The 21,504-nt window shown below is 43.0% G+C and overlaps 1 protein-coding gene across 34 annotated transcripts in view; it reads right to left on the bottom strand.

Annotated features, from left to right (window-relative positions):
- Positions 1 to 21,504, bottom strand: part of PLEKHA6 (pleckstrin homology domain containing A6) — a 235,629-nt gene that overhangs the window by 27,939 nt on the left and 186,186 nt on the right. For 23 of the 34 annotated variants that reach the window (XM_078391906.1, XM_078391905.1, XM_078391910.1 and 20 more), the window contains 6 exons: positions 17,994 to 18,047; positions 11,167 to 11,247; positions 5,692 to 5,760; positions 5,158 to 5,238; positions 4,016 to 4,165; positions 2,651 to 2,746 (listed from right to left, as the gene is read on the bottom strand). In XM_078391906.1, coding sequence (XP_078248032.1) covers positions 2,651 to 2,746; positions 4,016 to 4,165; positions 5,158 to 5,238; positions 5,692 to 5,760; positions 11,167 to 11,247; positions 17,994 to 18,047 — 531 coding nt within the window. The remainder of the gene's footprint in view (positions 1 to 2,650; positions 2,747 to 4,015; positions 4,166 to 5,157; positions 5,239 to 5,691; positions 5,761 to 11,166; positions 11,248 to 17,993; positions 18,048 to 21,504) is intronic. The other 11 variants (XM_078391908.1, XM_078391916.1, XM_078391913.1 and 8 more) reach the window with 3 other exon arrangements.

The following is a 21,504-nucleotide window of genomic DNA, read 5'->3' as shown; positions in this document are numbered from 1 at the left end:
CTGTGATGAATGGGGGGGGGGGGGAGAGAATGACCATTGGACCAGATGAAATTGCCCACTGCTTTTTAACTTACGGTTATATACTATACCCTTAAGACTGGGCCATAAGTCAATTCAAATGGTGATTAGTCCTCATGTGGGCTAACTTCGTGTTCTACTTCAAGTCTGTATGAAGGGTAGTTTGGCAGTGCTTGACTGAAAGCACAAACCTATCAGAGCCCTTATGTGTCCAGTCTAGCTATCTGTTGAAAGGTCTAGCTTTGTCTTTAAGGGGATAATTTTATATGTGTGCACCCTCAGTCAAGCTGTTTCTTTCCTGCATGCCAGATATAGTGCAGACTGTACCATGGGCAGTGTCCAACTTAGTTTTTAAACATAGTTAACAAAATGGAAGAGGGTACTCGTTCCAAAATTACATGGTGAAGTGTGCCTCCTTCTCAAACCAGAAACCACTGCTGCTTTTAAATTACCACCCAGACACTGGTTATGGGCTTTCCTGCCTCTGTAGTGTAGTGCAATGTCCAACTAGAAGCTCAGGACAAAGTAGCCGTGTAGCCAAACAATGAATCCATAAATCTAACCCACTGTGGTCAATATTTTACTCCATCTCTCTCTCTCTCTCTCAATCTCTCTCTCTCTCTCTCTCTCTCTGTGTGTGTGTGTGTAGAATATGAGGTTAAGAGCTAGTTGCTTTTGCCCAGTTTATCTTTGAAAATAAACCCCAAGAAGAATAGATGTTTTCTGTTCATACTCAGTACACACATAGATTCAAGAAACCTGGGAGGTACTCAAATATCTGGAGATTAAGGGCAACCTGGTGGCACATGGAAGGAAAAACAATGGCTTCATTCATTAGGGCAATAGAAGGTCAAGTGTCATTTACGTAGGAAGGGAAACAAAGATTAGACTACTGTATTCTATCCGGCGTCTAAGGCTCACTGACACCACCAGCAGATTTATTTTTTTTTTGTCTCAGGATTCAGGTTGCTTATCCTTAATACAATCAACCAAGGTAACCCTTCCCACCCTGGTGCCCTCCATGCAGTCTGGGGATAATGGGACTTGTAATCTGCAAGGCACTGGTTTTGGAAGGGTTAACCTCTAATCTCTGATTTCTTTAACATCTTTCCTGTCTCTCAGTCTTTTCAAGCAAGGGAAACAAGCTTTCCTGGCATGAAAGCTGTTGGATTAGGCAATGTTTGCACTCTGCTTTTAATGTTCTAAGCCTAATGGTGTATTACTGTAAAGTCACTGCTGCTTTATGATCAGTAGCATGTTTCCCAGAACTGGCAGTTTTCAGTATGCCTACTTCCAAAGTAGATAAGTTGACGATAATAAGGTCCATATTGAAACTGAAGAGCAGGCTGCAAGCCACAGTGTAGCTGGATAATTGCTTTGGCTGCTTTAAGATACAGGATATCAGAACCGCAAAAAAGATTCAAAAATGCCTAGTGGAAGGTGGTTAAATCGGTGTGTGTGTGTGTGTGTGTGTGTGTGTGTGTGTGTGTGTGTGTGTGTGTGTGTGCGCGTGTGTGTGTGTGTGTGTGTGTGTGTGTCAGCTACAGTGATGGAGCTTGGTTTATGTGGAGTGCAATTCTGTGACAACTCCCAAACCAAAGAAGGGAAAGGAGCTGTAGAAAAAGAGCAGTTTGGAGAAATATGAAGGTCTGTGATTGAAGATCTTATCAAAAATGTTTCAGAGCTTACATCTTGAATATACATGACAGAAACCAATGCAGTGCTTCTGCATTAATAATACTGGCAGTAAAGAGCAACATTGATCTTTTTACTATAAAGACCTCGCTAACATGTTTTCACTATTTATGTCCACAGAGAGCTGGCAGAGACTTTGCATACCTGCCTAGCAAACAGCACATGCAAACTGTCACTTCTGCACATAACCAGCATGTGTAGGCATAATAGCTATAGGAGGGCACAGAGTTTAGGTGCATATGCATGCAATCGTTTTTCAAATGTAGCTCCGCTCTTTTTATTCAAATCTACAAAAAAATGAACAGCCCAGAGACTAATGTCTACAAAACAATGACTTAATGAAGATAGGCACCTCTAATATACGCAGCTGCTTGTTCTTTATTCTGTATACCCACTTTGTGCTTAAGATGGGTTCCAAGAAAATGCAAGAAGTGCGGGCACTGTAACATTATGCTAAATATGTTAGGATAATTTGCTGCTAAATCAGCAAAAAATGGGGGCACTGTAACATTATGCCTCATTCCAGTAATTCTAGAGGCCCAATCTACAGTACCTCTATTACAGCACCAGTAGACCAGGCCCCACATCTCCTGGAAGCCTGGTCTACCTCCTTTAGGCAGGTTAGAACATCACAAAATGAATGCCTGAGCACTCACACTATAAAGAATGAGCACTTAATGGTTCAGTGCTATGCAGAGTGCTCAGGTATATTCCTGTATATGGCTCATGATTGGAACAAGGGTGAAGTGCCCCCCTCAAGCTGCCCTTATTGTACATAATTCTGCAAGAATAGATTAAATTCAGATACTCTCTTGCCTGCTTATCCACAAAATGATCTAGCCTTCCCGAGGATCCCTATAGGTTTGGGCACAATTGTGCTCTGAACTTCTTCATATTTCCTTTAAATCAAGCTGGTCCGGAGGTACCATTCTCTCACCTGGATGTCCACGTTCAGCTGTTCCCATAGGTCATCATGCAAGGCTGACACCTCACCCTCCAGGTTCTCATATTCTATGGTGCTGTTGGCCAGCGCCTACAGGGATTTGCAAAGAGTCCCATCAAGATACCAGCACAATCACACACCCTCTCCTTTGTTTACTCATGTAATGCAGAGAAACTAACCAGCATAAATATGCTAACCAGTGCTATCAAATTTTCAGTTTGAATATCAGCCCAACCTGTGTGTGCGCTATAGCATTGTGTAAAGACTTGGAGAAGAGTTGAGGCCTGCACTGAAAACCTGGTGTTTCCTAACATTTGAACTGTCTTGAGTAGGCAAGGAGAAACACCCTAGACTTCCCTAGGCAAGAAATACTTGTTGCCTATGGGAAGAAACAGGCTTCATTCAAATTGTGCATCATGTAAACTAATGAGCAAACAAGAAGAACGAAAAGGGGAATTCATCCAAAGTGAAATATGAGATTTCCAGCAACTCTCCTTAATATGATTTTGTACACAGAAGATTTATGGCATACATTCATGCAGAGCTTGGACAAGCCACTTTTAAAAATCGTTATTATGTTCCATCAAGTTATATCCAATCTATGATGACTTTTGCATGGCATTCAAAGCATGTGAGATGTTCAAATGATGCTTTTACTGTTCCCCCACTGCCAGTTTCCATGGCAGAGCAGAGTCTGGGACCCAGATCTCCCGAGCCCTAGGGTGGCAACTTATTCACCAGACCACACTGGCTCTCTTAAAAATTTGGTCTCCAAATCCTTTAGCTAACATGGCTCTGGCAGTGGTTCATTTTGGGTGCGGTTACATCATCCCTTTGGGTCAAGGAGGTGGGTTTCTTCTCTCACACACCCTTTCCTTTATTCTCTCTCTTATGCATAAAAAAAGAAAGGGAAGGAGGGAGGGAGGGAGGGAGGAGTGAAGGAAGTTAAACACAGAGTGTAAAGAAGGGGAAGATTTGCTTTACAATGCTGAAGCAGCGAAACACTCTTGTCAACCTAAAGTTTGCCAGTGCAGCACACACTGCTGCAGAAATAATGGACGATCCCATGTGCAGACAGGAGGCCCATGCTTGTACCAATCAGCCATGCAGGCTGGACAGTGACCAGAGGCTAAACTGTGCTGTCTGCCCTGTTTAAAAACAAGTACTGGGCAAAGCTGAATATGGTATGCATGTCTGGATTGGTCAAAAGCTACATGATTGATAGGGGCTGTGTACACTTGCATGTCTCTCAACATACATACATCCACTTTTCAATTGCTCTTGATCTCTAAAGACTTGGGATCTCCACCAGAATAAGCAGGAGGGGATGCCTTCAATGGAGGAGGATTCTTTGATTACCGTGCTGGCTTGGGACAGCTCCACTCGGATATTGATCAGCTGATTCTGGAGAGATTCCTTCTTGTGTAGCAGCTTTTCCGGATATGCTGGTTGGCTGCCAAACATCTCAAGCTCTTGGTGTGTCCCCATCAGTGCACTTTCCAGGCTCTCCTAATCATGAAAATGACAAGCAAGAAGGTTTTGTTTTGTTTTCAAAGGAGGTTAGTAGTTAGGAAGCAAACCCAGCACTCAAAAGGCTTAAAGTCAGTTCTGTTCTCTGATTCAGATTCCCTCTCTGATCTTGATCAATAATGATCAATTATGATCTTGATCAATAATTTAGTCTTATTTTCTGTTTCTAAAGTATGGGGATGGGCCCTTTTCCTGTTCTATACAAGCGAAAATCATGGGAAGTCATTAAATGCTACTAAACCATTTTATTATGCCAAAGGGCTACAGGCTAACAAGACAATGGGCAGATAAAACTGAATGTGTTCATCCTTCTGGATGTGATTAAGCTTCCTTCCACTGCATTCTGAAACAGCAGACACAAACACACATCACTGCCCGATGTTCAAAGCCTGGAAAACGTAGGTTTTTGGACTACAGCTATTAAAATCTCACAGTCCATGTGGCTGATATACATACTGGTTTGGAATCTGGGGAGCTGTAGTCCACAAATGGCCTTTTTGAAGTTCTGCCTGTGATTTCAAGGCTCTGTAATCAGTGCTTCTGCATATGCAGTCCAGGGCCAGCCACAGACATGTTGCCACTTGAAGTGAAGAACAAGTTACCACCTCCACCCACTTCTGTCTACGGAAACTAGGCCAACAGCTGAATCCTAACATTACTGACAATGGGCTAGCATCCTTCCTCACATCCAAGGACAGCACACCTGTGCCCCAAAGCTTTCCAGCTGCTCTCCCAAACCTGCTACTTGAGACAGCCACTCCACACTGTCTAACACTAGGACTGGCCTTGGTAACATATAGTTTAGCATCCTTGCTGCCCAGTTTCAGATAGAATTTCTTGTGGGGATTTTTAAAGAAGGGGGGGGGAAGCTTCCTTTAAAAAACTCCCAGGCTCTGAAAATCCAGGGCCATTCCGAAGAGCAAAGAGCTTCTGGTTTACTGTTAGAATCTTCTGGGATTTTTGTCCCTTACCTTCTCTGCCCGAAGTTGTTGTACCAGCCTTTCCTGTTCCCTCATCACTTTGTTTTGTTCACAGAGTTTCCCCAATAGCTTCTGCCATGAAGGAAAGAGAGAAACAAAATGTGTAGCCTGGAATGTAGAGTGGGGAGATTCACAAGGCACTATAATTTGCTTTGATGGGTACCAGCCAGCATCCCAGCATGGACCAGGCCAGTTTTGGCAGCTGATCTCCCACCATGTAGCCAGGGAGAACTCACAGACAATCACACCAGCTTGAAAATAGCACACACTGGGTATGAGTGAAGGATGCAACAGGAAAAGAGACAGCACAGGATTGGTGATCATTGGTGACCAAGAGGATATGAGACTTTGGCAGCACCACTAGCAGTGGGAAAAAAATCCCATCTAACGACACTGGAGAGAAATAGGGGAAAGGTGTAACCTCCAAGAGATGGAGGAGGATGGAAAGGTGGCAGGAAGCAGGGAGGGGAGCAGGCAGGCAGGCAGGCAGGCAGGCAGGCAGCGGCAAGGGAGAGGTGCACTTACATCTGTATCTTGCTCGCTTATCTTGTAGGTGTGCAACGTCTCTCGATAGGCTTCAGGGAAATGAGACACCTGCAAAAACAGGAACAAGTCACTGCTGCTCTCTCTCCTCCTTGAAGTTAACATGCCGTGACAAGCCCCTGGGGAAATCTGAGGCTGCTTCTGCTTAGTGGAACGTACGCATACAAGCGCATACACAGGGAGTAGGTTGGCAGGTCCCACAGCTAACTTTCTAACGTCTTCCACTAAATCAGTCTTTTAAGTGATATTTACAAGATAGAAGAACCTGTTTGGCATTTTCATCGCAATTATAAAGCCTGCTATTCCATGGTTCCCAGGACTCTCTCCAGCAAAAGCAGCATGTGTCTTTGCTGGTTTTTTTTTTTTTAATCAGCCATCTTTTATCTCACCAAGGGGGAGGGGCAAGTCTTTGAATCCATACAGCACAGGGTGGACACAGCACCTTTTCTGCCATCTATGTCAAAGGGAACGGCCAAGCTGAGAAGAATTGAGATGGTGCTGTTTTTGTCTTTTAAGGAGACTGCTCAGACTTATGAACAAACCGGCTAGGCTATTGTACATGCATGTTTGACGTGCAACTGCCATTACAGCTTGCCAGGCAATTACACACAACCAATCATATCATAAGTAGCAGCTTTTATTCACAATCATGACAACTACACTTGTGAAAATATTTTAAAGGTGCAACCGATTCCCCCTAAATCCAGAATTTACAATGATGTTGGGGGTCCGGAGTGGGTGGTGGTGGAGGAGTTCCTTCCAATGTGATAGTTGGCAGAGTGCAAAAGGGCTGCTCCGTGTGATCTACTAACACACAATTAGTTCATGGATATACAAAACTGGTATATAGCACACAAGACCAGCAAGTTTTTTTTAGGCCTAATAGCAGTGGGTGCCATGAATGGGCAGCAGCAGTGAGAGCTTCCTCGGTGCAAGTCTTTCCATGCCAGGCAGAAGCCAAGATCTATGACAGCCTCTCCCAATGTAGTGCTCTCTATATGTGTTGGATTCCAACACCCATCCCCCTCATGCATTGTGGCCACGAACCGACTTGATCAGGAGAATGGTTGTTGTTGTCTGATACATCTGAAGGATGCTGGATTGGCCTAAAATGTTGCTAAAAGAGGGTAGCCGATAAACAAGTAGCTGGAACCCAGTCCTCCAAGAAATCAAGAACCAGGATCATTTGACCTTCAGCAGAAGGTTGATTTGAGGAGGAAGATCAATAACAATAGAGTAGGATGAGATTTTGCTTTTGATGTGTGATATTGAACTGATTCATAACAATAAAGACCTTCACAGGCCACATAGCCAGGTACCTCTTTTGTTCTACAGCCAGTTTGTTTGCTGATCTGAATTTTTAAAGATGCAAAACACAGGGTAAAACTTTGCAAAATGCAACCCTGCAGCAATATGAATTGAGATTCTTTATATAATACGAAGCTCTCCCAGCTTATTAGCAACCACTGTTTTATACAGTGAAAAAACTAATGCACAGAGATAGCCAAGACGGCTGTTCTAAAGCATTGGCTTTTGCCAGGTTACGTTTTACAGACTGAACATGGCATCATTTCCCTGTGGAACAGGATTGCATCTAGCAGTACTTACCCAAAAGGGGTGTACGAGTATCACAGGGGAGAACTGATTAGCATTGATGCAATGCAGCACAGAACAAAGGCATCATATCAGAACCAGAGTTTATTGGGTTCAAGCAAACCACCACAGTAAAATAATAATACAACAGTAGTAAACAGATACCACTCTCCATTAAAGTATCACATAACATTGCTTATTGTAGCTACTGTTTTGTCTCCCATCATTATGAAGGGAAAGGGGCCACACAGCTCAGGAGTAGAGTGTGTGCTTTCCATGTGGCTGGTCTCAGGTTCAGCCATGGACAGATCCTGGCAGGGCTCAGAAAGGTCCGTGTCTGAACCCTTTGAGAGCCATTGTTTGTCAGCATGAACAACACTTATCCAGATGGAGTAGTGGTTTCATAACTGGTAAAGTTATGAGAAACTGTAGCAAGGTTATGAAAAATAACACTCGTATCTGAAATCTGATCTTGATCATACTTGATCAACGAGTCAAAAGCCGAAGATAAAGCTCTCAGCCTTTGTTCTTTGTAACATATGGGGACAATCCAAACCCAAGCTATGGATAATGATTTTAGTCACTATTGGGCAGAGACGGAAAAGGTTACTTTTGGGGATTACAGTTACTAGAATTAGCAAGTGGTCATGTTGGCGGTGCAATCCTGAGACCTATAGCCCAAAAGAGGTTATTTTCCCAGTTTCTGTTACTATGTTCCCTGGCAGACATAAGCCTTTGGAAATCTGGTTGATTCACATGACTTCTTTTCCAGGACTCCCAAAACTCTCTAGTCATCATGATCATTGCCTACATAAAAATGTAACTTTTTTTACAATCTGATTATTCCTCACATTGAAATGTAATGGAGAGCAATTTTGATCAGTTCACAGTTGTTTCCTTATTGAAATCACTAGCAAAACCCAACTTTTCTTCCTGTAGTATTGAAGAAAGATATGGTGGTTTTTTGCTTGTGGCAGACAGTAATGAAATCATACCTGTTCAGAATAGAATTTACTAGATGAATGGGCTGCATCTCTCTCCACTCCTCCCATGTGTGTATGCGTGCATGTGTATGTGCATGTGTGTGCGTGTGTGTGTGTGTGTGTGTGTGTGAAAGAGAGAGAGAATAAATGCATGGGCATTTTGTTGTTGTTGTTGTTGATGATGATGATTTAATTTCTGACTGAGTGTAACGCCTCCTATAAGGAAGCAAACTGGCAAGTATCTCCTTCATACCCATATGTGTGTGTGTGTGTGTGTGTGTGTGTGTGTGTGTGTGTGTGTGTGTGTGTGTGTGTGTGTGTGTGTGTGTGTGTGTGTGTGTGTGTGTGACTTGTAGCACCTTATTATTTGGGTGCTTTGTTACTAGGTAATATGTTCTGATTCCTTTAAATTACTCTTTTGCTCTAGAATACTGAATAGTGGGCAAGTCAATACATTATTTAGCATCATGCTGCTGTGATATTTTCTTGAGGAAAATCCTGCAAAGACTGGAAAGGCACTGAAAAACTTCTGTTTTTCATGTCTGTTTCAGCTATTCCTGCCCTGGATTATTGACTACATATTTTTTTCTCCCTGAATATCTTTTTGTGGCATAAAGGTTGCAACTATTTTGCAGGAAGTCTTATTGTGAAGTCAGGTTAGCATATTATCCCCAGCCTGATTCTCAGACCAATCAACATGGTAGCATAGAGAGATCAACTCCAGGTCTCTCACACGTTGCAGTGATAAGATCTTTATGTTCCTAGAATAATGTGATATACCACAAAGCCACAGATGGAAACAGTATACGGAATGCTCTGTCACATAATATACCAATCTCTATTTTTGTAAAAATAAAAAGTACTGAGCCCACCCCAAACTTATCCAAATATCACATGTTACAAGCAATTAATAACAATGTTCTGCTCCAATTTAATTTTACTATATTCGGAACTGCAAATTAGTCAGAAAGTACATTTTAGTACTAAAAGTGAAAAAAATGATGATTGAAGCTTTGGAGGTACAAATGGATGGTGGGTGGAAGGATGTAATTGCAATGTGATGCAGCTTTTATGGTTGTATTGCTAATTCAATTGCTGAATACAGAAAACAAGTCATTCAAAGCCTCTCAGCCCTCTCTATCCCAGTCATCCTGAATCTTCAACCATGCATTCATCTGAGCTAGTTTGAATGGTTCAGTATTTAGATTAATCTAATGCTCAGCATAGATGAACATTCTGACACTCCATGCAGATTTCTGAATCAGAGTCTAAGGATTCTTTTCATACAGACTGAATGGAATTAGGCACATTGACTGACCATTCTATTTCAATAGGTCTGGGAAGAGCCATCTTTTTATCTGGCTGGAGGATTTGTTCCCTGGGAGGGAGCCTACCTGCAGAATAAATAGTCCATAATCTATATCTTAGTATATCTCTGTAGAGTTAGAATAGCATTTGGGGCAAAATGCTTGAAGCAGATTGACCTTGGTGCCTCCCTGGACTGCTATCCACATGGCAACTGCTGATGAGTAATTTCAAGCTCTTGCTCTCCCAGCTTCTTATAGTCCTTTATTTCTAAACTGAAGTTAGACTGGGAAAATCCTTTAAATAAAAGAAAACTTCACATGGAGGGCTGCCTTCAGACAAAGAACAACTTTCTGTAAAGCAGAACAAATGGCCGCACAAAACTTCCCCCATTTTAACAAGACATACATCCCTATTTGGATATTCTAATGGTCATTATTTCTTTGAGCATCCACTGAGTGGAAAGCACCACCTGAACACAATAATGCAGAATTCCACCCTTTCTGCAAGTTGCAATCTTCATGAAGAAAACATGTCTTCTGCTTACACTTATGCATACGACATAATCTTAGATTACTACAATGTTGGGTCTTGTAGGATGTGTAACTTAACATATTGGGGAGAATACTGTAGCCCCAACCACCTCTTCACATGGACAGTGACAGTCTGAACTGGAGGTTCTCCATGTGATTCCAAATGCTAGAAAAACAGAGTTCAGAATCACAGCAAGAGCCTTCGTGCATAGATGCGCTCTGCTTGGAACTGTCAGCTTTCATGATAAGAGAGTGTCAATAGAGAGGGTGGGACTAGTGTGTTCTCCTCCTTGCATGTTTACTTTACCTAAACAGAAAAGTAAGTATCTCTTGGCACTGGCATCAAAAACAGGGTTGAGTTCAACATCCTGACTCAAACCCTGAATGGGTTAAAGGTTAGTAGCAAACTGCTAAACATTTTCTAGAAACACAGTAAATTTTGCAAATGAAAGAAGAAATGGGAAATCACTTCTGCTTTTAAAGCAACCAACCAACCAAAAGCAAGCAAACTGCTAAGATTCCTCTAGCACCAAACAGTATGGCCAATATTTCAAGAGTGAAGGTTTCAGGTTCTAACCCACGCCTTTAATAAGCGATTACAGAGCACAAGGAAAGAAAAATAGAGCTTGGAAGAGAGCTGTTGACACAACAGAGACATATTTACAAAGTTCTGCCTTCCCTCAAGGTGTAACAAAAACTGTAGACTGATGGATGGATGGATGGATGGATGGATGGATGGATGGATGGATGGATGGATGGATGGATGGATGGATGGATGGATGGATGGATGGATGGATGGATGGATGGATGGATGGATGGATGGATGGAAGAAATACTCTGAACTAGACTCACTGGGAAAGTGACACATGGGGGCCCAGTTGGGCTTCTCCATATATGAATGCTATTCTTAGATGAGAGGCTGAACGGACATCTCACAGATGGAGGCAGACATGTGGGGTGGGAGGGTAACACTGGGAATGGTTCTGCCATGCAAAAGCAGCTGGAATGGCATGGCTGATGGCAAAGCTGCTGTGATGTCTTACTTGCATGTACAGCTGAGCCCTAGGGGAGGAGCTCTCCACCATTCTGTTCACCATACTGATCAGAGTCTCGCTCTCGCTCATCTGTGGCAGACAAGGAAGGAAAAAAGTCAAGATGCTGGCAGGGGCAGCAGAGTCCCTTGAGTTCAGTCCTGAATAAGTGTGAGCCCCTTCCCCATGTTGGAAACATCTGGACCATTCCTTTAGCTTAGATGTCACAAGGCAAAGGGATGCCAAATGGAAGCCCATAGAACTGAAAAATGCACATCAGCGCAGAGAGAAATTGCTTAGGGCCAGACAGGACACAACATTAGTTACTGACTGTATGAACATGTCTTGTTACCCAAAGAGTAGTTCTGGAGAGGGGACAATCGAAGGGAATCACAACTCCGGGGGTAGAGAGGACAAGATTGATCCACCATCCCCACCCTCTTAAGGACCCCGAAGCCATCTTCGCACAGTTATTTGTATTTGGCAGAACATTGCCGCAGGTGCTTCACAAAGCTGTTCTGTTTCCACACCACTGGGCATGCCACAAACATGACAAAGAAAAATGACTGGGATACAAACATCCTACAGCTCACACAGAGGCATTACACTCGTAGTGCATCACTGAGGAAGTTCCCCATTGATCCAGATATTTCCCCCCTCCCAAATGCAGTGCTGCTGAGTCTCCTAATTCTGGAATTACTGGAGTCAAAGCAGACACTTGGATCTCCTGGCTTGTTTGTGTATGTAATCACTTCCCAGCAGCTGGATCCTGATTTGAACAAAGCTACAACACTAGAGGGAAGCTTCAAAAGAATTCCTCATCACAGTTTTTTACATCACTCACACCACCCACTGCTGCACTTTTAATAACTTGGAAGTGGATTATTGGAAAAAAATCTTTCATCCCTACAGTATGCTCAGATACGAAGATCTACCTCTGGAATCCTTCTTGTGAAGTGGATGGCAGCTCTCTGCACCTACAACCCCCCCCCCAGCACTTTCAAATAGGGCATGAAAAACAAACAAGGCTCAGAAGGCTGCACTTGTTCATTCTACCTTATATCAATCTTTCTCCAAGGCTCAGGAAGTGGAGGGAGGAGGGAGAACTGAAAAATCTTTAAAATGTTGAGGGCTATTATGTTATTGTTTTGAATGGATGATCATTGGTGATGCAGTCTGGAGAGAAGTTTTAACAGCAAATCCTCCTCCTCCTCCTCTGCGGTCGCCACTTCAGTCCAATAGCGGCACGTGAGTCTTTTTCATTACTCTACTGAGGGGGAAATTACCAACTACAAAGCCATAATGAGATTGTCTCTGGAACAGGCTTGATTATTGAAACCAAGACCTTTCGCAGCCCAGCCCAGGCCATCCATCAGCTCTTGCAGTGAGATTTCATTTTTATTTTCCACCTTAATCTGGTCTGCTGATGTTTTTGCAAAAGGCTTTTCCTTCACTGATTCTCAGAGGAACTGGTCAGCAACCATCTGCTGACACAACAGTGTGCACTGACTGAAAAGATTGCTCTGTTTTACATTAATTGATGTACGGTGATTTTGTTGGATCAGTTGCCTGGGTGCATTAGCTACTACAGTTTACTCGATTTTCTTGACATATCTGAACACCACTTTCGCCTTTGAACAAAATCGTTACCATAAAGTCAGGGTTCACACTATCGACTTTTGATGTATGTTACGTGCTGTCAAATTCCATCTAACCTACGGTGATCCTAATAGGTAACTGGGATATTTAAGCAGCCACCCTATCAGTGCCACTCACCCGCCCCAGTGAATTTGATTGGCTGAGTGAGAATTTGAACCCAAGTCACATAGTTTTTCAGTCTGTTCACTACACCACACTGGCTTGATTTTATTACTACTCACCTAAAATCACCTTCCCCCAATTTTTTTCCATGCACATGAAAAATGTGTTTTTGGTTATCAGAGTTTTGTTGTTGTTATGTGCAGTCAAGTCACCTTCAATTTATGGCAACTCTATGAATGAGAGATGTCCAACATGACCTGTTCTCAAACAGCCCTGCTCAGCTCTTGCAGACTGAAGCCTGTGGTCTCTTTAGGGAGTGAATGCATCTTCTATTTGATCTTCCTCTTTTCCTGCTGCCTTCCACATTTCCTGGCATTATTGTCTTTTCCAGAGAATCTTGTCTTCTCATGATCTGCCCAAAATAGGACAGCTTCAGTTTCATATTGTTTTTGCCCCTAGAGACAGTTCAGGCTTGATGTTCTCTAGAAACTACTTGTTGGTCTTTCTGGCAGTCCACAACATCTGCAGAACTCTCTTCCAGCACCATATTTCAAACCCCATTTTTTTTCTGTCAGCTTTCTTTACTGTTAAATTTTCACATCCATACATGGTGACCAGAAATATGAGAATGTTGATTATTTTGGTCTTAGTCTCTAGTTACACATCCTTCCACTTGATGATACAGTGGTGCCCCACATAGCGACGATAATCCGTTCCGAAAAAATCGTCGCTATGTGGATTTGTCGCTATGCGGGGCAAAAAAGCCCATAGGAACGCATTAAAATACGTTTAATGCATTCCTATGGGCAAAAAATTCACCGTTATGTGGAAATCCTCCATGCAGCCGCCATTTTTGCTGCCCGGCAAGCGAGTAAAGGGCACAAAAACACAGCGGGTGGCCATTTTCTTTACCCAGCGGCCATTTTGGAATAGCCGATCAGCTGTTAAAAAACATCGCTATGTGAAAATCGGTAAGCGAAACGCTTACCGATCATTGCAAAGCGATGTTTTACCATTAGAAATATCACAATGCGATCGCTTTTGCGATCACAAAAATGCGTTGCTATGCAGATTCGTTGTTAAACGAATTGCTCGTTATGCAGGGCACCACTGTATTTTCTATTTCCTTGATTGCTGCCCTTCTGAGTTTCAGTCTTCTTCTGATTTCTTGGCTGTAGTCTCCCTTTAGATTGATGACTGACTCAAGGTATACAAAATGTTTAACAATTTCAGTTTATGTATTGTCACCATTAAATTTGTATAGTTCTTCTTGTAGTCATGATTTTGGTCTTCTTAATGTTCAGCTGCAGTCTTGCTTTGGCACTTCCTTCTTTCACTAGATGTCGTGTCAAGTCATTGCTGCTTTCTGCCAGTAAAATGGTATGATCTTCATATCATAAACAATTGATATTTCTTCCTCCTATTAACTCTCCTCGTCCATCTGAATCTAGTCTGACTTTCTCTACGATATGTTTTGCATACAGATTGAACAAATAAGGGGATAAAAGGTACCCTTGTCTGACACCTTTGCCCATAGGACACCATTCTCTCTCCCCATATTCTATCCTATAGGTAGCTTCTTGTCTGCAATACAGGTTATGCATCAGGATAATCAAATGCTGAGGCCCACTTTTTTCAGAGCAAACCATCATTTTTCATGATCCACACAGTGAAAGGTTTTACTTTAGTCTATAATGCATAGACTACTCTTCTTCTAAAATTCTTTTGTGTGCTCCAGTAGCCAGCAGATACGTATTTGCAATATGATCTCAAAAGCCTACACCACTGGTTCTTAACCTTGGGTTACTCAGGAGTTTTGGACTGCAACTCCCAGAAGCCTTCACCACCAACTGTGCTGGCTCGGGTTTCTGGGAGTTGCAGTTCAAAAGCATCCGAGTAACAAAGGTTAAGAACCACTGGCCTACACCATGTGATCAGAGTCCTACATGCAAACACAGACAAACTTGTAAATAAAAGCAATAGTTTTATCCTGGATGTTTGATGCTTACACAAAGCCTTCATTTAGCCATCAATTTTGTTTCCATCTGATTGATAAATACAATCTATACACATGCCATTAAGAGTCTTGCTTCACCTTCAAGACTAACAAACTGATTATGGAATTCTATTCTCGTCCACAAATGGGGCCTTTTTGCTCACCTGGTCAACACTTTGGAAATTATTTCTACGTAGTAGTCCTTTTTGTCTAACCAAAATTAAGTTGCCTGATCAGGTCAGAGATATCCAGAACTAATTACTTAATTGGACTTGTATACAATGCTATGCATGAATGCTTCAGACATTTATAGATGAACACAATTAACTAACTAGCTGAAAATGTGAAATTTCACTCTCAAACATCCTTTCATTTTCTATCTTTGTGTATAAACTTCTTTCAGTCTTCCATACACTATTTCACATCTTTTTAAAAACAACAAAAAAGAAGTTTCATGGGAACAACCACAATGACCGAACACATCAGGGTCTAGTTTTAATTCTTGGTCTTTATTATCTATACATTTGCAGCTGACTAACTGGATTCTTGTTGGAAATGGAAATGAAGAGCTCACCCTGTCCTTCCTTACCTAAACCTGATATGGACAATTTTTGTCCTCCACATGTTGTTGCACTGCATCATTCAGAATTCCTTGCCATTGACTATGTTTGGTGGGATCAATAGGAGTTGCAGCCCAAGAACATATGGAGGTCCACATGTACCCCAACCTTGACTAAATGAGATGGCCATTAGTCTGGCTAACAAAGTCTCCCATGGAGTTCCTATGCATGGTGATGTCAGCTTCACCATGTGAATTATGGTGCTCCTAAATCTCTGAACATTTTACTTCTGTTCCTCAGATTTGAATGTATACTAACAGTTATTCTACAATTTATGCATAATAAGTTTACTAGATTCTGGGTTATAGCTCCTTGGTTTTCAGGTAAGAGGCTATTTTTTAAAAATGTAGTATTATTTTTAAAAAAACCAAAATTTTGCATACACTAGACTAACATATGAGAAAGTAGCCTATATAACTGTATAGTTTACTAAAGAAAGAGACTTTCCTTCCTTCCTTCCGAAAGTATAAGCTCATATCTGCCATCTAAAATGATACAATCCAAAATCTTATCAATTCATTCATTCATTCATTCATTCATTCATTCATTCATTCATTCATTCATTCATTTAATATATCGCACATCTAGCCAGAGGCTGTGGCACTTCAGAGCACTTGTGCAAGAGTGCTCTAAAGCGGTACAGCTTTTTCTGAACAAAATTACTTCAGAATATAGATGAGGAAGTTACCAAGGGTGCAACTATACAGTAAGGAAAGTATGGCTTCATCTGCTGTGCATTTACTGTTTATTAGACTGGGTTTCCCTGGTTGTATCACTGTAACTGTAATGGTCCAGAAGACAATTTGCAGGAGTCAGCAGGGTTAAGGCAAAGAGCTCCATTTGCATGGAGTTCCAACAGCAGGTGCTAGTTGACAATTTCTACCTGTCTTTGTTTATTTAGTTCTCAATGCCCTAGTGGTAGCGTGTGCCAGCACTGAGTTGAACCTTTTTTCTTTTTCTTTTCTTGTTTGAAAAAAGAAACCGTGTGGAGACCAGGAGCGCTTGGTTGAGAGGAACTGACACCTCTGTGAGTGACCCTTTGCATCAGGTCAGGCAGAAAGCAGACAAAAGTGATGTCAAACTGATCAGAACAAATTTAAACCACCCCTGCCAGCTAAACAAAGAAATGCAATCCCCTGCTCAGAAAAGCTTATTCCACCATGGGCTTTCCTGTGTTGCACTTTATAGCATGTAATCACCAGATTTTAATTCAAATTCATCTGTTCCCAATCTGATGTAAATTGTGGCTAAATAGCCAATGTAATAGCCCCCTTACTTTACTCTCTCCCCAAAAAATTCCTTGCACAAGTGAATATGACACTATTAAGGATATCTGTCAGTGCTTCCTCACATGGAACTGTATTTTACTGGGAGGAAGCATTAACAATTGAAAGCTCTCATCTGCAGCCTCTAATGTTACAGTTTAAGGCAAGCTTTAATGCTTGATTCTGCCACTTACATATATATCTATGTAGTAGTCCTAAGCAACAGGTAAACAGGGGTTAGTGACTGAGCTTTTCGAGAAAGAACTCTGGGCAAGTCTGTAATGATGTCCACATTTGGGAAAATGGGGTTGAAACATGGGTTGGTGGCAGGTTTGGGTGGTGGCAGCATGATAGCCATAACATCTTGTAGTTGTGCTATGTTGGCTGTTCCAGGGCATGTTCAGGAATGAAACATCGTTGGCACCTTCCTGACCCTGGCCCCAGCTACCAGCTAGGCCAGAGGAATGGGAATGGAGGGTAGTCAAAGTAAACACCAGCACCAGTGCGTCAAGGGGCTACCGGTGCTTGTGGGCTCCTCTCTCCTTGGTATACCTGTGGCTGCATGAGAGCATCAAGTGTTTGAATCAAACACTTGACACTCTTGTTACTCTATGAAAAGTAAGTTACCACCCAGAATTTTAATATTAGTACCAGTTTTCTAGACGATATCTCCCAGAATACCACAGCCTGCGTGATCATTGTCCATGCTGGCTGGATACTCTGAGAAGCGTAGCCCTTCTCTAACTTTCTCATTATCTTATCATTATTAATCTTTTTTGCGCAACCCCTGCTTCCATCCTCACACTCTGAGAAAAATGTTATGCCAAAATGGTACATCCCTAACCAAACTTGACCCCCACAAAAAACACCAACCCTCTGCAAACCCAGTATTGCAGAATTCACAGATTTTTCACATTCCCTGCCCATCCCATCCGGTCCCACACAAAACACATAAGCGTGTCACTGTCAAGGGTGAGGCCAAAATGAAGCCAAAGAAGACTCTTGCTGCCTCAGTGCCAAGAAAAGGGAGCAAAATAGATGCTGAGGATGGGGAGGGGGGAGAGAGAGGAGAATGGGAAAATGGCACTGACTTGATATCAGAACTTGGGGAGGGGAGAGAGTTGAAGGATGAGGGGCAGGATATGTTGAGGGGTGGGGATGGGAGGCAGAGAGAGGAACACAGGCAGCTCAGCCTACCTGCTGGTCCAAATACTCTAGGTTTCTTTGCAACTGAAGGTCTAACAGTTCATCCTATCAGGAGCCATTAGGCATGCGTGCGGCAAAATGGGAAAACACAAAAGAAACAAACACAAAGAAGAAGCAAAAGCAGTTAGGTGCAACTTAGCGAGAGACAGGCAAAGAGCTCCTGATACAGGAAAGGGAACGTTTCAGCCTCACGAGCATTCTTAAAGAGAAGGGCAGGCAGGTGGACGGGTGGGTAGATGACAGCTGATCAGCAGTCCTTTCAGATCAGGTTATATATTCCACATTCCCTACAGCAGAGGCAGGCAACCTGGGGCCTTCTTGAGGTTGAAGACTAGAACTCCCATACACCCTGACCACTGGCCATGCTGGCAAGGGCTTATGGGAGTTGATGTTCAGGATAATCTGGAAGGCAGCATGTTGCCAGCTCCTACCCTAGAGGAATGCTCAATGGGAGATCCTGGTACCTCCACTTATATAGAAAGTGCTCTGTCTCCAGACTCCATGTTGCCTTTTGCTGGGAAGTTGTGGGTTAACAAAAGGACCGTGCTGTTCTTCCTAACCCCATCACACTATTTTTTTTAAAGGTACCCCCCTAAAGATAATGGGCTCCTATGTTTCTTTAGCACCCTTTTTTAAAAAAAGCTGCTGCTGCTGCTGCCCCCTGAAATCTAACAATGAGTGTATGAAGTCATTACCATGTGAGGTCAGCATGGCACAAGGATGCAAGAATTGCTCATCCATTCCTGCTGCTCCAGATGGTGCCCCATCACAGGAACGGGCATCATGTAGCCCTCAGACTGTGTGCCTTTTTGTGGTCCCACAGGCTACTGCAGGTCCATAAATTTAAAAATGCAAGTAACCCCCCCCCTGCACTTCCTACCAGCCTCTTTTTCTCCCACAGTCCTCTGGGAATAGCACTTTTCACTTCAGGAGTACTGGGCGTAGTCCTCCTCCATCCTCTTCCTGTCAATATTTGGGGAGGAGGGTGGGAAATTGACTCAACCAGCCATTTCCAGGCCCGGCATCCCATTGAAGGAGGTTGCTGGAGGCACAAATTTGGTCCCTCAGCTCCCTAAAATTAGTCGGCCCTGTTCAATAGCTTGTGCTCCTTTGTTTTCCTTTGCTAGAATGGGCATCGAAAGCCAAGGTAGAAATTCTCCCTTTGGCAGTTCCTGCTTACCAGTCTTGAGGACTAGACAGGCATACTGAGAACGCAGGGTCAGTGAACTCATTTGCAGTACAGCAAGGAAAGAGGTAGCGTGATTGGTCTCGTTTCATATTATTGCGTACTGCTCTGCTTTGCTATTGAGCAGATAAAAACAAAGGATCAGAACCCTGACAGCATGCTGAAAGGCTTGTCAGATTCCTTCTGCACATGCTGAACTCTCCACAGATCCACTCAGTCCACTTTTCCAGGACATCAGTTTGGACAAGCCATTTAGCTGCACAGCTTGTATGTGGATGGCAACAGTGGAAGCTGGAAACTCATCTCCCCCTCCCACAAAAAAAAAAAAAATCCCTCTACCACATACAGACTTAGATAAAAGCCATGAATTCAAAATTTCCTGCTACACAGCATAACCTGCTGAGAAAGGTGTCAAGTGGAACTTGGGATCATTATATTAAAGTGGGCTCTTCCAGAGCCAAGCGTACCATCTCCGCCTCCCTCAAATGTAAAGGCACGTTGGCCCTCCACATGGTTTCTACGACAGCTTCCACAATCCCTTAATGTCTAGCCATGCTGGATGGGGCTAATGGGAACAGTGAGCCAAAAGATCTTAGTGGTCTGACATGGCTTGCTCCCCGATAGGTTGGGAATGCTGCATCATTTCCATTAGTACAGATGGGCCAGCACATACAGGCCAGGTAAACTGATTCTACAGGTAATACATACATAATGTTGATCACTTCTGAAAAGTATGTGCTCTTTTCTAGATAAGCAGCAGTTTTATTGTTAGACTTGTATGTATGTGTGCAGGGAGGTCAAGATTCTGTGTTCCTGTGGAGGTACCTAACCTGAGCTGAATGTTTCTGGACTCTAATACTATTCTTTAAAAAAAAGAAAAAGAAAGCTTGCCCAGATCCTTCTTGCTGTCTCTGTCCCTGTCATCCATTTCCCGTCAGAACATTTAGAGACTGGGGACAGAGCATCTGCTGCCAGAGAGACGATTCCTGACATGCTTAGCAGTACCAGGATCATCGCATTGCACATCTGGTTCAGCCACATGCATCTGCTTTTTGTGCACAGCTGGTGAGAAGACGGTGGCGAGTGGGGGGGGGCAGAATAAGTGGGACATGAGGGAAGAAGCTGCGTGCATCAGGCGTGCAACTAGAGTCTGTTCCACAGGGCACCTTAATCCAATCCAGGATTTACTGCTTGCTCTCACAGGTGAAAGGTGTCAGGCAGGGTCAAGAACCTTGGCATGGAGCAAATGAAGTTGGCAGGTTCACTTGGCAGAGTCCCACTCACAGTGGTTCCTGCCCCCACCACAGGGATCCTCCCCCGCAGTGAAATAACCAAACAGAGAGAGAAGTAGAATGAGTGAGGAAAAACAGCAAAGAATGAAACTAACAGCCAACCACAGGGAACAGAGGTTTCGCCGCCGTATCCTTCTCAACCTCACCCTTTGACTTCCTGATTCTCTTTGCCACACTTCACTGCCCCACAGCTGCACTGGAGAATTGCAAGGGCTGGAACTTGGCCTCCTACTTTTGCTTCCTCCATATCTTCTTTATGGACTGTCAAGTGGTGCATTTTTGGGTTAGGGAAGGTATCCCAGTGGAAAAAACATTATCACATCCTAGCAACCCATTTTCTATCATAAGAGCACTAGAGCAACTGGTGAAGTGCTATTTGTTTAGATTCAGGGTGGGCACCTTGGGGGCTTTCTAAATTTTGCTGGACTGCACCTCCCGCCATCCCTAGCCAATCTAGTCCATGGTAAAGAATGATGGGGGCAGCAATACACAGGGAGGGGCACTAGTTGCCCACTTCTGTTCTCGGGGAACAAAAATAGTCCTGTCTATGCAGGGTCCACCTGAAATGAAGGGACAACCACTAACCTTAATAAACCACTTGGGTTAAGCCTGTATTAACAATTAACAATGTGCCTCACATTATGTTTTCTAGAAATATGATAAAACTTTCCTCTCCAAAAGTCAGATACTCTGCAGAGTGAAATGCAACCTCTGCTTTCTCTTACATTGAGAGAGACTGTGTGAATGATAAGGACATTAGGGTGAAGGATATTAGGATGCCCTAATAGAGAGGAATTATTCCATGTTATATCTTTGCATTACACATTGATATGGGGGGGGGAACAGCCCTCACTGAATATATAAAGAAGGGGCTGAATGTAGGAACAATAGCCTTTTTTTCCCTTTTCATAATTCTTCTGCTTCATTCCCTCCTTGCTTTACATAAAAACCCCCCACAGCACCCTGTTTTATTGTTCTCACCTTCAACAGATCAAGCTACATAATCAAAACCATCTGCCAGTTC

This window comes from Pogona vitticeps, chromosome 4 (assembly GCF_051106095.1).
Source record: "Pogona vitticeps strain Pit_001003342236 chromosome 4, PviZW2.1, whole genome shotgun sequence".
In the NCBI taxonomy this organism is placed as follows: domain Eukaryota; kingdom Metazoa; phylum Chordata; class Lepidosauria; order Squamata; family Agamidae; genus Pogona; species Pogona vitticeps.
This window is presented reverse-complemented; position numbering and strand designations above follow the sequence as displayed.